This window comes from Moschus berezovskii, chromosome 10, assembly GCF_049115385.1.
Source record: "Moschus berezovskii isolate FMDL1 chromosome 10, NW_MosBer_1.0, whole genome shotgun sequence".
NCBI classification, from domain to species: Eukaryota; Metazoa; Chordata; class Mammalia; order Artiodactyla; family Moschidae; genus Moschus; species Moschus berezovskii.
In genome coordinates this window covers 80,369,743-80,385,367 of record NC_142469.1, presented here as the reverse complement: position 1 = coordinate 80,385,367, position 15,625 = coordinate 80,369,743, and the positions used below count along the sequence as shown (strand labels likewise).

Below are 15,625 nucleotides of genomic sequence, written 5' to 3'. Positions count from 1 at the left end.
GGGAAAAGAGGACAAATGTGGGGATGTTGAACACCTGTTGTTTCATCTCTAACTTCAACTCTAAAGCTGGGGAGTTCTTTCTGAAACTTTTGCTTTCTTCCTTTATTTTATGATATCTTCAGCTATATGGCTATATGGATTTAATAGCAATTTTCAAAGAAAAGAAAACAATCAAACAATGTGAAAGATATATCCTGATGTAAAATGTTAAAACATGAAAAAAGGACATTTTAGATTTAGAGAAATAAGGTTATGGTTATGAAGATTTAGAGAAAAAGTCTGAAACAGGCCATTTTCTTAGTACTTTGGGGATATCCAAGATGATATTTCTCTGCCAGTAATTTGAAAATTATATATATAAAATTATGTATAGTTTTAAACTCTGTATTGCCTGAGAAGTTCCATAAATATTTGTTGAATAAGTGACTTAGATTGTTGGCGAATGTCTCACACCTGTTGTTTTTTATCCTCTCTGATTTATATATTTATGTCCCTGTTTCCCCACTCATTGTCATTTTGGCAGAGTTTCCTGGTGGGGAGTCATTAATTCATGTTTTCAGAACACATGTTTCTGGTGTCTTTTTATTCTGGAAGATTTGAAACGGGAGGGAAATGGGTTTGGGATGATCTGAGTAAAGCCAAATGGCTACTACCTTACATAATAACTATTTTTACGCTGTGCTTCAGGCTGGTCATCCATCACTGCTTGCACTGACCAAGGAAGGAAAGGCAAGAGAGTCTCCCTTTTGTTAGGCACTTGGGACTATTAAGAAATAGGTGAATGAATTTACATTCTTTGGATGAGTGAAAAAAATCTTAACTCTGTCCTTAACATCCGCTCCTAGAAACAGGTTAAAGGTGATTTATTAACTTTCAGATTCAATTCAGAGGATGTTTTCTAGCAGGAAAGCCTAACAATTCTATCCTAAGTGCTCCAGAGGCTTTGGGTTACTAAAGCTTTCTTTGAATTGTATTTGTCTTTGATCTGAGGACCTCTGTGTGCTTTGTAACTATATACAGGATTAAATACTTCCTCCATTTATATAGAAATCCCAAAGCACAGAGGTGTAAAGTGATTTGAACAAGAATTTTCGGTACATTGATTGGAGACTGGTTTAGAACCAGGGGCTTCTGGATTAAAATAGTGTTGTTGTTTTGTTTTATTAATATGCTAAACTTCTTGAGCCATAAAATCCCTTTTGATAGATTATGTGCAATAGAATCATATTATTAAAGAGATTCAGATACACTGTGTATAAAACTATGCTTTCCTACATGTTGTAAAAATCAAACGAAAGATGGCTCTTGAAGGCCAAAGTTAGCCTTAATTAACAGTATCTGCTGCTGCTGCTGCTAAGTCGCTTCAGTCATGTTTGACTCTGTGCGACCCCCTAGACGGCAGCCCACCAGGCTCCCCTGTCCCCGGGATTCTCCAGGCAAGAATACTGGAGTGGGTTGCCATTTCCTTCTCCAGTGCATGAAAGTGAAAAGTGAGAGTGAAGTCGCTCAGTCGTGTCCGACTCTTAGTCGCTCAATCGTGTCCGACTGCAGCCCACCAGGCTCCTCCGTCCATGGGAGTCTCCAGGCAAGAGGACTGGAGTGGGTGCCAGTGCCTTCTCCATAACAGTATCTATCACATAGTAATTCTCTGGATTTAAGAAACTCTCATAGTTATGGGCTTAATATTTTTCTAATATTCTACAGGCCAGTGGGCATCTTAATGAAGAATTATGGACTCCACTGGAATTGAAAGCTATGGGGAGGGTTAGAAGGAAAGCACAGGTTTGGGGGAGTAGAAGGCTTTTCCTAAGGTGGCGTTTTTAGTGTGAACCCCTCAGACTACCTGCCTTAGAATCACCTGGAAGCTTGTTGAAATATTTCTAGGCCTACACCTGACTCATGAATCAGAATCCCTTTGGGTGAGGTCAAGAATCTTTAGTTTAAATAAGTTCTCAGTGTGTTTCTGAAACCCCCAAAGTTTGAAAACCACTGGACTGTAAGAATAGGGTATTCCCTGGTGGTCCAGTAGTTAGGACTCAGCACTCTCACTGCTGAGGACCCAGGTTCAATCCCTGTTTGGGGAACTAAGGATCCTGTAAAGTGTGTGGTGGGACATAAATAAATAAACTTAAAAAAAAAAAAGAATATGTTCTAGATTAAAGAGTGTAATAAAAGAATTGTAAAAGTGAACTGAAGACACCCTCAAGAGAATATTGGCAGGATTCCTTAATGGGCAAAAATCTCAGGCAAATCAAGGATTATGCCTTATTTTTTAAAGTCACTTGGGGACTTTGCTGGTGGTCCAGTGGCTAGGACTCCACACTCCCAATGCGGGAGGGCCCGGTTTGATCCCTGGTCAGGGAACTAGATCCCACATGCCGCAACTGGGAGTTCATATGCCACAGCTGAAGATCCCTCATGCTGCAACCACAAGACCTGGCATGCTGAAACGAGGATCGAAGACCCCACGTGCCACAACTAAGACCCGGGACAGACAAGTAGATGAATAAATAAAATAAGTATTTTTTTTTTTAAAGTCAATTGAAGTTTTGATGTTTGAAAACAGCAGGGAAACATTTAGATAAATTGTTGGTTGAAAATATTCTGCTCTTAAAGGAGAAAAGTGTTTTATCAAAACAATTCTTCTGAACTACTTTTTATATGATAAAATATGAAAACCCCTTTTATACACTTCAGATCAAAGGATATTTTTCAATAAGATTTTCTGGGATTAAAGCACATTCCTTTGAAATTAAGAAGCAGTAGGAAATGTACTATGTAAAATCCAATTAACTGGGTATAAAACTCAGCCTCTGCTATCATTCGGCCCCTGCAAACCTGAGGTTTAAGTTTACACCATGTATGAAAAAGGGATTTGAACAGAATGATTTCTGTAAATCAGATGTAAATTAATCACCTTATTTCCCTGACTAAAATCATTCGATGACCCTCCATATCTCTAAGGACAAAGTTCAAAGCCTTGAAGAATACTCATAGGATTTCCTTCTCCAGTCTTATGTCTTTCCCCCAGGTTTCCCTTTCCGTTTCTGCTCATTCCTGCCTCTCAGATCTTCTCCTTCTCAGATCACCATTCTTCTTCTTGCTGCCAGCAACATTCCCTTTTTCTCCCTTCTTCTCTAGCACGTAGTGAGCATTTAACACATACTGTATTATTAGTAATAATATCGTTACTGACAATGAAGAAAGTGCACATGTTAAGATGTATTTTCAAGGTAAACTGCTCTTTCTGAGCCCATGGGTTTAAGAGGGGTGAGAAGGTATAGAGAGACATCTAGGATGATGCTTAAATTTTTACCTTGAGAAATGAAGAAATTTATTTAAAAGTTAGGGCTAATTACTGCATATGAGAAAAAAAGAATCCCTGAGTGATTACACATTTTGTTTTATTCATGCTAAATTTAAGATGCTCATGGGTTGAGCAGGGAGAGATGTTAACATGGAATAGAAATCAGGAGTCTGGACTTCCAGAAGCAGGTAAGAGTTGAAGACAGAGATGTAGTTAAAGCAACAACAGTAATGGGACTTCCCTGGCAGGCCAGTGGTTAGGACTCCATGCTCCCCATGCAGAGGGCACATATTTGATCCCTGGTAAGGGATGCTTTTGAACTGTGGTGCTGGAGAAGACTCTTGAGAGTCCCTTGGACTGCAAGGAGATCCAACCAGTTCATTCTAAAGGAGATCAATCCTGGGTGTTCATTGGAAGGACTGATGCTAAAGCTGAAACTGCAATACTTTGGCCACCTCATGCGACGAGTTGACTCACTGGAAAAGACTCTGATGCTAGGAAAGGTTGGGGTGGGAGGAGAAGGGGACGACAGAGAATGAGATGGCTGGATGGCATCACCGACTCTGTGGACATGAGTTTGAGTGAACTCCGGGAGTTGGTGATGGACAGGGAGGCCTGGCGTGCTGTGATTCATGGGGTCGTGGAGAGTCGGACATGACTGAGCGACTGAACTGAACTGAACTGAATTGAAGGGAACTAAGATCCTGCATCCTGCATGCCACACAGAGCACCCAAAAGGAAAATTAAAGCAATAGCAATAACGAAAACCCTTGGAGAGAATGATGTAGAGAGAGGTGGAAGGGGCCACTTCAAACCCAAGGGGAGGAGGAATAGCAGCAGAGGAAGCCAGTGGGGAAGGAAGAAAGCTAGAAGAGTGGTACGCTAGAGTGAGGAGAGGCAAGTGGTTCAAGAGAGTGGGGGTGTCAATTCTGTTGAAGACTGCCAGTAAGCAAAGTAAAATGAGGCTGAAGAAGTGACCTCTGGATTTGGCTACATGCAGGCCATTGGTGACAATGAAAAGGAGTAGGGGAGTAGGGGTGATGAAAATTCATGCTGCCTGGGCTATGGGAAACGGCAACAACCGTTTAAGATCTCTTAAGCAGTTTTGCTTGCTCCTTGGAAGAAAACTTATCTAGACCTTGTCTAGACCAACCTAGATGGTATATTGAAAAGCAGAGACGTTACTTTGCCAACAAAGCTCTGTCTAGTCAAAGCTATGGTTTTTCCAGTGGTCATGTATGGATGTGAGAGTTGGACTGTGAAGAAAGCTGAACACCGAAGAATTGATGCTTCTGAACTGTGGTGTTGGAGAAGACTCTTGAGAGTCCCTTGGACTTCAAGGAGATCCAACCAGTCCATCCTAAAGGAGATCAGTCCTGGGTGTTCATTGGAAGAGCTGATGCTGAAGCTGAAACTCCATTACTTTGGCCACCTGATGGGAAGAACTGACTCATTGGAAAAGACCCTGATGCTGGGAAAGATTGAAGGCAGGAGGAGAAGGGGATGACAGAGGATGAGATGGTTGGATGGCATCACCAACTGAATGGAAGTGAGCTTGAGTAGGCTCCGGGAGTTGGTGATGGACAGGGAAGTCTGGCGTGCTGCAGTCCATGGGGTCACAAAGAGTCGGACACAACTGAGCGACTGAACTGAACTGAAACAGCTTTGCTGAGAAAAGGAGCAGATAAATGGGGCTGAGTGATGATGATGCAGGATAAAAGGAGTGTTATTTTTTACTGCTAGTAGATATATACCATGTTAACGTGATAAGAATGATTCAGGAGCGAGGAAGACACTCACATATAAGTGAAAGACAGTATCTGCAGGATGAGACCTGGAGGATACAAGGGTTACAGAGAGCAAATAGAAGGACCAGGCCATGTTTGCATCCAGGAGTGTTCATCTATGCTAACAAGAAGGAAGGATGTGAGCAGGTCTGTGGATGGCTTTGGTGTGGGAAGAACACTTCTATTTTGTCACTGATATATGAGTCAAGGTGTCAGCTGGGAATTGGATGGAGAGGTCTGCAAGAAAGTGGTATGAAATGGTGGTCCAGAGGAAGGGAAAAATATGTACTAGAGAATATCCTCAGGCAGTACCACTGCCTAAGTGCCCATCTGCATTTGTCATCATGAATTTAAAGTAAGACAAGTCACGTATTTGGGTGTTTTTCTCCCCAAAACACCCAATCTTCAGATGTAGTCTTCAGATGCTACCCTCACCCTGCTGCCCCTTCTCAGCTTGGCTTTGTCAGTCCTGCTAGATTCTTCTGTGCAAATCCATGTGGCTCCTCCAAGTCTAAATCAGGTGCTCTCTAGTGGTCTCTGTTATTTACCTCTATTATGAACATATTTATGCATCTGTACTTCCCATCTGAACATAAGCTCACAAAAGGCAGATATTTTTTAACCTATGTTGTTCTAACCTCAACTTCAAACACAGCACTTAGCACACAATAGGTGTTGAACATATACTAGTTGAATAAGAGAAATATGGTCCATAAGACAGATATCAGTCTCTGCAGTTTCCACATTAGCACCAAGAACATTTGTGTTGAATGTTAATTAAAAAGAATTTTAACCTATTTATTGCTAAAACAGTGACAAATTTCCTAAGATTTACAGTCCAGCTTCTTCTTGCTTCAGTTTCCAAAATTAGTATATATAATTGTATACAAGTTTATTTCCCAGAAGAAATTTTGCCTTTTAGCTGATTGCTTTCCTTTGCCTTCTAAAATGGCAAGGAAGACTTTATTTTATAATAGCAAGATGAAAGGTGAAAAATAAGCACCAAACATATTTTAAGTGTAGTGTAACAGATCTGCCCATCACATTTTATCTGCTAGATAGTTTTCTTTTTCAAATTAGAAACCTACCTGTTTAAGGAAAATATACCTTATATTTCCCACATAATTTGTACAAGAAGGATAAACATATTTAAATATGTTTAGGAATATTTTGAATGATTAGGAATATTTTAAAAAGAGTATAATATATATTTAAAGTTTCCCTTTAAATATAACTTATATTTCCCTTGTGGCTCAGCTGGTAAAGAAACCACCTGCAGTGCGGGAGACCTGGGTTTTGATCCCTGGGTTGGGAAGATCCCCTGGAGAAGGGAAATGCTACCCACTCCAATATTCTGGCCTGGAGAATTCCATGAACTGTAAAGTCCATGGGGTTGCAAAGAGCTGGACATGACCGAGCGACTTTCACTTTCACTTAATGCAAAGGACAGATTCAACACACAATCAAGCATGTAGGCCTCACTGGTACCTCACCAATAAGAATGGCAATATTTTACAAAGATGCAAGAGCGCATTTACTGTCTCACATAATCTTCACAATACTCCTCAACCTTGAAATGTATTTTTATTTTCAATATATGTAAAATGAAGTTTAGAGAGCTATAGTAAAACTCTTACCAAGTCACAGAGCTGCTAAAGGGAAGAGTCTGAACTTAAGCCAAGATTGGTTGGCTCCAAAACTGATTTTTGTTCAAAAATGTAATGTGGAGAATCCCTTATTGGAAGCCCCTTATGATGTTAAAGGTTGCTTGCAGTTCTAATTTTGCATAACTTCTAAAGAGGAAAAGAAGTTTCTCTTGTACATCTTACTTACTTTGAATTAGCAGCCCCATTAGTGGCTGGGAGATAGTTTAAAATATTCTCAATGTTTTTCCCACTCTCCAGATGTGGATCCAAGCTTTACATGTAGTGGCTCAAAGGGACAACCATTTTTTGGAAAGTAAGTAATGCTGCTTCCATTTATTTTACTACTGGAATCTCTGCTATAGAGAACAAGAGGATTTCAAAAATGCCCAGGATAGATAAAGGTTTTAAAGATACTTGCAAAATGGGTATTATTTGTTCATAAAACCTGAATTTACATTTCTTTTCATTAGTTTAGATTTTTAGTCTCCAGTTATTAGGTTAGGTACTTATTGCAAAAGTAAATATTTATTTTAGTTCTATATAATGCTGAGTTCAATCTTGCCACTAATTTATTTCAACAGATATCCAATGACCCCTAAGTTGAACTCTACAACTGTCAATGCACATTATGGAACAGATGAACATTCGACACATCACACAGCATGCATCACTTAATTACGGAAAGCTTATGTAATAACAAACTGTTATATAGTGCATTATTTAACAAGAGTGCATGTGGGAATGAATTCATTTTACAGATGGAGAAAAAAGGCTCAGAGCGGTTAGTGACTTGTCTAAGTTCAAGTTCCTAGTAAATGGCAGAGTTAGCATCTGGAAATACTCTGAGGGTGCATGACTATAATAATCTTCCTAACACTGGGATGATGTGTTATCATTTATTAGAAAGAGAACCAAAGAATACTAAGTAGTCTTAAAGACTAGTAATTGAGGGCAACAAATCCTTGGCTCTAGGAATACCAACTGCATCACTTCCTATGAGAACTCAAAATCTGAGTTGAAAAGGAGTGACTAAAGGAAATTGTAAGGAACCTATATGAAAGGGATATTGTACCACAGTGAGAACACTGAGCTGAGAGATGGAAGCCAGTGGAAATTCATCCATAAAACAGGAAGTTGCCCAGAATGGATGACTCAGTTGGGTTGCCTTGTCCTTACCCCAGCAGAAAAATGCCCTCTGGTTCTGCCCTAGGTGACTGACCAGCTGTTACATCCAGGTGCTCCCATGCCTTCTGGCTTCTGGTTGGTTCTACCAATGGGGACCCTTGATAGAGGTGGGAGGGATGTGCTGTGCTATGCTGAGTCACTCGGGAGGAATGTGCTGTGCTATGCTGAGTCACTCAGTCGTGTCTGCCCCATGGACTATAGTCCGCGAGGCTCCTCTGTCCATGGGGATTCTCCAGGCAAGAATACTGGACTGGGTTGCCATGCCCTCCTCCAGGGGATCTTCCCAACCCAGGGATTGAACCCAGGTCTCCCGCATTGCAGGCAGTTTCTTTACCATCTGAGTCACCAAGAAAGCCCAAGAATACTGCAGTGGGTAGCCTATCCCTTCTCCAGGGGAACTTCCTGACCCAGGAACTGAACTAGGATCTCCTGCACTGCAGGCTGATTCTTTATCCACTGAGCTACCAGAGAAGTCTGATGGGAGCCATATGGGGAAATAACGTTAAGACTTACCCTTGGCTCTCCTCCTGTGAGGATTCTAAAGGTCACTGCTCCTCTTAAAGGCTTCTGCTTACAGAAATTCCCTGGTGGTCCAGTGGTTAGGACTTTGTTTTTTCACTGTCAAGGGCCTGGGTTTGATCTCCAGTTGGGGAACTAAGATACCACATGCCTTGTGATATGGCCAAATAAATAATAAATTTTTTTAAAAGGGCTCCTGTTTTCTGTGACTCCCCCCCTCCACATGACGTTATCCTTCAGGCCTGCATTCATGTGCAGTCCCTACCCTGCTGTCCTCCTACCCACTGCCCACATCTGTGATATTGGTGCCCTTGTAAATGAACTCTCTTTGCCTTATCCCAATTTAAATGCTTCTGGAACCCTGACTGATTCTAGAAGATTCTGAACTAGATTCTGGAAGATTCCTCCCAGCTGTCATTCTGCACATGATCATTTGTGAACTAAGTTGGCTTGCCTGTTCTTCTTTCCCCAAAGTTACAATTCTTGAGTTCTTCAAGTTCAGATGGTGTGCCAATTATTAACAGAGGAAAGTGCTCTGCATTCACTTCATTTCCTAAAAGTGTAACTACTGTCCACAATCAAAAGTAAGACAGAAGCCAAAAGTAAGTAAAATAAGGGCACAGCTTTATTTCACTACAAGGCAGTAAGTACACTGTCATATCAAAAGTTCAGTACCGGCCATCTTGCACCAAAGGTTCTTAAGGCAGCAACTGGCTATCGACCTCAGCTGCAAACACACAGGTGGTGTGTGGCAGTTCTGAGACCATACACTTAAGGATTCTGGGGAATGCTGATTAAACACGTAAGCCCTGAATTAAAGAACAGTCAGGCTAAACTCAAAACAAAACACAGGACATCAACAACACAGATCTCCCAATAAAGAAGTGCAATGCATCCTCTTATAAACCAACAAGAACAAAAACCAAGAAACAACCACAAATGCAAAGTCTCCCAAATAAATTTTCCAATGTATTACAAAAGGAAAAAAGTATATATATATATATGTATATATATATATGTATATAAAAAATAAAAAAGTTCGACAACACTAGTGCACAGTCAATCACCTAACACCAAGTTTCTTTCCTCTCCCTCCCAAGCACTACTGCCCTTCTGATACTAGCAGCATGTCTACAGGCTAAGTCCATAGCAGCAAAACACATTTTTTTTTCATTTGGCATGTACAAAATTAAATTACTGAATAAAAATATAATTTTTTATAAAACTATTTCATACAGTAATAATTTTTAAAGCAAGCTAACAACAACCAAAAAAAAAAAAAACAAAACCCTCATAAAATGGTTTGGTACAATAAACGTACCTCCAATGTTATTGACCATAAATGAGCATTTACAATATTGATTACTTATTCCATGGTGTGAAGCCAACATTTATAGTAATGCATTGTGTTTAGTGATTGAGACAAGTGAAATATTGGAGTACCTTTTTTTGTGTTAAATTTCAAAAACCTCATCACAGAAAAAATACTGGTCTGTTGGATCCTCTTAAAATACAGATAAATCATTTTATGTAGTTTTTTTAAAAAAAATCTGCATTGAGACACTAACCACTGACGACAATCCATGACCTAATAATTTAGGTAAAACTGTTAAACTTATTAATCTTTAAAAAATCCGTTTAGTTGGGTGAAATCTCACACGACTTCACCCGCCTAAATGCACCTGGTGCTGCTCTCAGCTGTTGTACCACAACAAAAATAGGCTCTTCTCCCATTCATGAAGTTTCATGTAGAGGAATGGTATATCCCAAGTCAGCTTGAAGTGTTCTGAAAACCATAATGCTTGTCTGCAAACGTCTCACATGACCAGAGTCCGGGTTGAGAAGGCATTCACGTATTTCCGAGGCTGACCGGAAGCTGTCATCTGATCTTCTGTCTTCCCACAGGATGCAGATTCCCAGGCACCGCTACAAGGCTAACAGGGGTGGGGAGAGAGGGCAAGGGCAAGGTCAGACCGGGAAGCATGAGCTCAAGCCCACGGATGGACTCCCAACCCCACCTGGCCCAGCAGAAAAAAATGCTGACCTCCAGATAGCAAGTAGGAGACACAGGGGAGCCTTTGTCAGATAAAAATCTTCACTCTGACAACCAGGAATTCAGCATTCTTAAGTGATATTAATTATCAGAAATTGTCGTGAAGAGAGGAAACCCACTCCAAGCAGTATGATAAGATCCAGCTGTATCTTCATGTTTGAGTGCTTTTTGTCTATTAGCAGATTTTACAGACTTGGAGACAGGAATGAGTCCAGTCCCCCACATACCTAAGGTGAGCTGTGGGCATTTACTCTTTGAGAGAACTGGTGAGTGCTTGAGCTGCCCACTGAAGAAGCTCCCATAAGTGTTAGAATTGATCAACACTTACTAAACATAGTACATATTTTTAATCAAGTTAATTACATTTAAATTCAGTTATGAACATTTAAATGTATCAACTAAAATGGATATTGATCAATTAAAAAGCAATTAATTAAGTAATATCTATTTATTAGAATAGCTTACTTTTTAAAGATGCATTGAAAGATACAGGATGGAACTAATATCTCACAGGCAGCATCCGGATCCAGATTCTTCACACACATGATCTCATTTACACAGCACAGCCACCCTGGGTGGGGGTTCATTCTCTCTTTAATTGAGCAGGAAATGGAGACTCAGGAAGTGCAGATAACTTGCCCAAAGCCAATCTATGGGGAAGTTGTGGAATGGTTTTGAACCTGTGTCTGTCTTCTGCCTAGCCCCAGCTCCTACCTGCCCTCCATGTGTGCGTGTTTAGTCATGTCCGACTCTTTTTGACCCCAGGGACTGTAGCCCACAGGGGTCCTCTATCCATGGGACTTTTCCAGCAAGAATACTGTAGTGGACTGCCATGTCCTCCTCCAGAGGATCTTTCCGACCTAGGGATCTAACCCCAGTCTCCTGCGTCTCCTGCATCCTAGGCAGATTCTTTACTGCTGAGCCACCAGGAAAGCCACCTGCCCTCCATGTTGCTTCAAACCAAAATATGTAATATTTGTACAAGGCCTCTGCTCTTGAGAGCATTAAGTTTGCCCTACTTAGCTCCCAAGAGTATTGAAGATGCTTACAAAATGAATATAAATGAACAGGATTTAAAACATAGGTAAGGGTGGGTCACCAAGAAATGTGGAAAAAAATAAACAATACAAAGATGAGGTGAAATTTCGATTCAAAATACTTGCCGTGAACTATAATGCACCAACAAGATGTAAATCTCAAAACTCTGAGCTCTCTAGCAGTCAATGCAAAGAAGGAAACAGAAACACAAGCAATGGTAAGATTTGCTGTCCCTAAGCTCAAAAGTAAGTCAGTGGTTTTAAAAGCATAGCTATTCCTAGTATTTATATCCAAGTGGGATGTGTCTCATGGACAGAAGAAGAATAAGAAAAGGCCTCTGCTCTGTAGAGCCTCAAGTATCCCTCAGGACAGTGGTCCCTAACCTTTTTGGCACCAGGGATCGGTTTCATGGAAGACAATTTTTCCATGGACCGTGGGCAGGGGGATGGTTTCGGGATAATTCAAGGACATTACATTTACTGTGCACTTTACTTCTATTATTATTACAACAGCTCCACCTCAGATCATCGAGCATGAGATCCCGGAGGTAGAGACCCCTGCTTAAGAAACAAAACGAACACCTGACACCGGTGAAGTGATGACAGGCAGATGAAAGGTTTGTGGTGCCACAGCCAGACGAAGAGGAGATAGGATGCCAAGGAACAGCCAGGGCCATGCTCTAGGCAAAGGGCATGCATAGGCAGGATTGAGATCGACAGGTGGTAAAGAGGGTAACCCAGGTGGCAAAATAACATGAAAGAGTCAGGAAGCTGCAATTTGTACATTCCTTGTGGGAGGGACTGGGAGACGGAGAGGAAGGAATAAGTGGATTAAACATGAGTACCACTCATGTTTCTAAGTAATTTGCATGTATCATCTCATTTAATTCTCACAAACACCTGTGGATTAGGTAAGGCTCATTACATCTGTTTTACAGAGCAGGCAATTTTACAGGAAGAGAGAACTTAGGCAACATCCTTAAAGTCATCTAGCTAAGAAGTCATGAAGTAGGAATGTGAATCCAGCCTCTAATGAGTATAAGTTGCTGCTTTGTTTAGAGTTCTTATGAATGGGAATTGTGTGGTCTGGTCAGCAGGGCCTTAGAATGCAGGAAGAAACACCAAGATGAAGTGTTAAAGTCATCAGACTATTTAACAGAGAGGTAGGATAATTCTGAATGAATACGGTCTTTGTATGGTGATGGGACTTCTTTGCCTAGGGTCTGGAACAAAGTTTCAGCGACGTAAGATTTACAGTGCCATGTTTCTAACGTGTAAACTTTCACAGGACACAAACTAGATTTCCCAGTTTCTGCCCAATCTGTTGTGCCATCTCACTGCCAACGTAAAGGCACCATCCAAGTTTACACATGTTTACTCTCAAGGCTCAGAGGCTGAATACATAACTTGAAATACTACATAAGCAAGATTGATTATCATAATATTTTCCTGGAACTGTGAATCACAAACAACAGGACAAAGATGACATCTGTTCTGGGCTGACTTCTGCCACTGAGTCACATTTAATGTTTTCTAAATAAAATCACCAGGGTAGTTTAAGCATTCTATGATACAGTTCTGAATAAACGGTGTTTCTGGAGTTTGACTCATTGGAAAAGGCCCTGATGCTAGGAAAGACTGAGGGCAAAGGAAGGGGGCAACAGAGGGTGAGATGGTTAGATCGTATCACTGACTCAATGGACATGAATCTGTGCAAACTCCAAGAGACAGTGAAGGAGGAGTCTGGTGTGCTGCAGTCCATGGGGTTACGAAGAGCCGGACATGACTTAGCGACTAAACAACAATGAACTCTAGTTTGAAGGAAGTGGATTAAATATACATATCTCTCTGGTGTAAATCTGTCCATTCAAATCCCATATTTTAGTTTAGTTGACTGCTCACATGTTGTTGCTAACATTTTTCAGTGCAGCACTGGAACATCAAATTGACACAAGAAACCCAATTAACAAAATAAAATTTAATGGAATCATTGTAATTATTGAGCTTGTGTTTATAGCGACAAACACAGAACATATATGATAATGTGATATATAACAACAATGTGACATCATAACATATGACAATATGACATAAAATAACAATATGACATATAATAACTACCACTTGAGAGTGACTAATTAAAGATGATGGCTGTCTATGCAGGGCTTAGAATCAATGATGTACAAAGAACAAAGTACATTGATAATAAAATCAGATGACTAAAAACGATGCAGAATATTTTAATATACTAACCTTATACGTAAACATAAAGATACACACAAAACTCAAAAGTGTATGTTTTAAAAGAATACAGACAAACAAATGAGAGGGAAAGGAGAATAAAAGTGAAAATGGAGGTAAAATTGAGGAGCAAGGAAGAAAGGATTGTTTATGTTTTTCCCTAGTTAAAAAATTTTCTACTTAGCTATGCTTCAATTAATACAGAATAAGTTTCTATATTAAATGAAATTAAGCATGTTAAAGTACCATATTAAAAGAATCTTATGCTTGCTTTTGGACTTTCCAGGTTGGCTGCGCGGTAAAGAATCTGCCTGCCAATGCAGGAGACATGGGTTCAATCCTTGGGTTGGGAAGATCCCCTGGAGAAGGAAATGGCAGCCCATTCCAGTATTCTTGCCTGGGAAATCCAGTGGACAGAGAAGCCCGGCAGGCTACAGAACATGGGGTGGCAAAGAGTTGGATACGACTTAGCGACTAAATAACAACATGCTTGCTTTTACAATGTCTCTTAGTAAAAGTCAAGTTCTGACCCTTGACAATATGATACTTAATTTAGAATTCCCAATGTCTGTTCAGGAGAATCTAATACAATTATCACCCCCTAGTATATTTTCAACTTGAACATTGTATTTTGTTGGATCTCCCAGATGGCTCATCACTTTATTCATGTTTGGCTCTTCCTCCAGGACCAGATACTTAAAACAAGATCAATATAAAGAATGTACCCTATATTTTAAATTAATTTTCTGAAAAAAATTCAATCAGCCTCTCCCAAGTAGAGATGAAATTTATGAAGAAATAAATCAAGTTAACTGAAATATCCAAATTTCAGAAAGCAGAGCATTTCAGGGGCACCTAAGTCCTGAGGCTCATAGCCGAGAGCGGACAAGATGACTTGAAACACCCAAATCTCCCAGTGTAGACAGACACCAGGACACAGTAACCACTGTGCAAGAAAAACAGACCGGAACAAAAAGGCGAGCATTGAGTGGACAGCTCTTTTTCTGCATCATGAAAGTATAAAGCGAACTTTTTACAACCATGAATGGAAAAACTGGTCAGAGCAATCACATACCTACTTCACGAAAGCAAAGTAAGAGCAGAAGGTTAAGAACTGGGTAAGAAAAGAAATATTGAAGTCCAACAGCCAAAAGGGCTGCTGCCTCTTCTTGCAATTTCTTTCTCCCTCCTTACCTTGAAGCCTTGGGATCCTAGGCCAGTTTTTCAAGCAGAGAGAATAGTTTTGACAAAGGAAGATTAAATGTCTTAATGCTAGAAGGATTTTTTCTTTTTAATACTGTCATATAGATCCTTGTGCATCATCCTTATTCCCTCTCCTTAAATGTTCGTTTCACTTACACTAAAGAATTGGTAAGAATTTCTGCACATGAATCCTTGTTAAATGACTAACCCGTGGTGCTGTTGCAGACATGTCACTCTACCCTAATTCATTTCAAAGTTAATAATCCTGCCACACATCCTCCTCCTCTTGCCCGCGAGTCATCTTACTTATCCACGATGTACCTTTGATTGCCCCTGGGCAGAGATGAACTGTAAACAGACTGTCAGAGCTCTAACTGGGATATCCTGCTGAAGCACTTTAAATAAATACTCTGATCCTCGGCAGAAAACAGAAGAAATCAAATGAGATAAAACTATGTCCACAGGTGATTTTCTGTCGGAATTAGATTATCTTCATATTTTTCACTAAGAATATGAATGGTTTTTTTCATCACGCTGAACAAGAACCACTATTGTTGTGACATTCATAGAGCAACTTCACACAATAACTGCTGATATCAACAGCCTTGGCAGGGTATATGCTGTACAATTTACAGAGCTCATAACAA

General features: G+C 40.2%; 1 protein-coding gene and 1 non-coding gene across 5 annotated transcripts in view; one reads left to right on the top strand and one right to left on the bottom strand.

The window, feature by feature from the left end:
* The first annotated feature begins 2,011 nt into the window (after nt 1-2,011).
* On the top strand, nt 2,012-2,084 carry TRNAE-CUC (transfer RNA glutamic acid (anticodon CUC)). The gene has a single exon. It is a non-coding gene; the product is annotated as a tRNA-Glu (tRNA).
* Nucleotides 2,085-8,749: 6,665 nt separating this feature from the next.
* MYB (MYB proto-oncogene, transcription factor) overlaps nt 8,750-15,625 on the bottom strand; it is a 35,532-nt gene continuing 28,656 nt past the window's right edge. For 2 of the 4 annotated variants that reach the window (XM_055433337.2, XM_055433339.2), the window contains exon 16: nt 8,751-10,378. In XM_055433337.2, the coding sequence (XP_055289312.2) occupies nt 10,262-10,378 (117 nt within the window). In that variant the 3' untranslated portion in view covers nt 8,751-10,261. Of the gene's footprint in view, nt 10,379-15,625 lie in introns of all 4 variants that reach the window. The other 2 variants (XM_055433340.2, XM_055433341.2) reach the window with 2 other exon arrangements.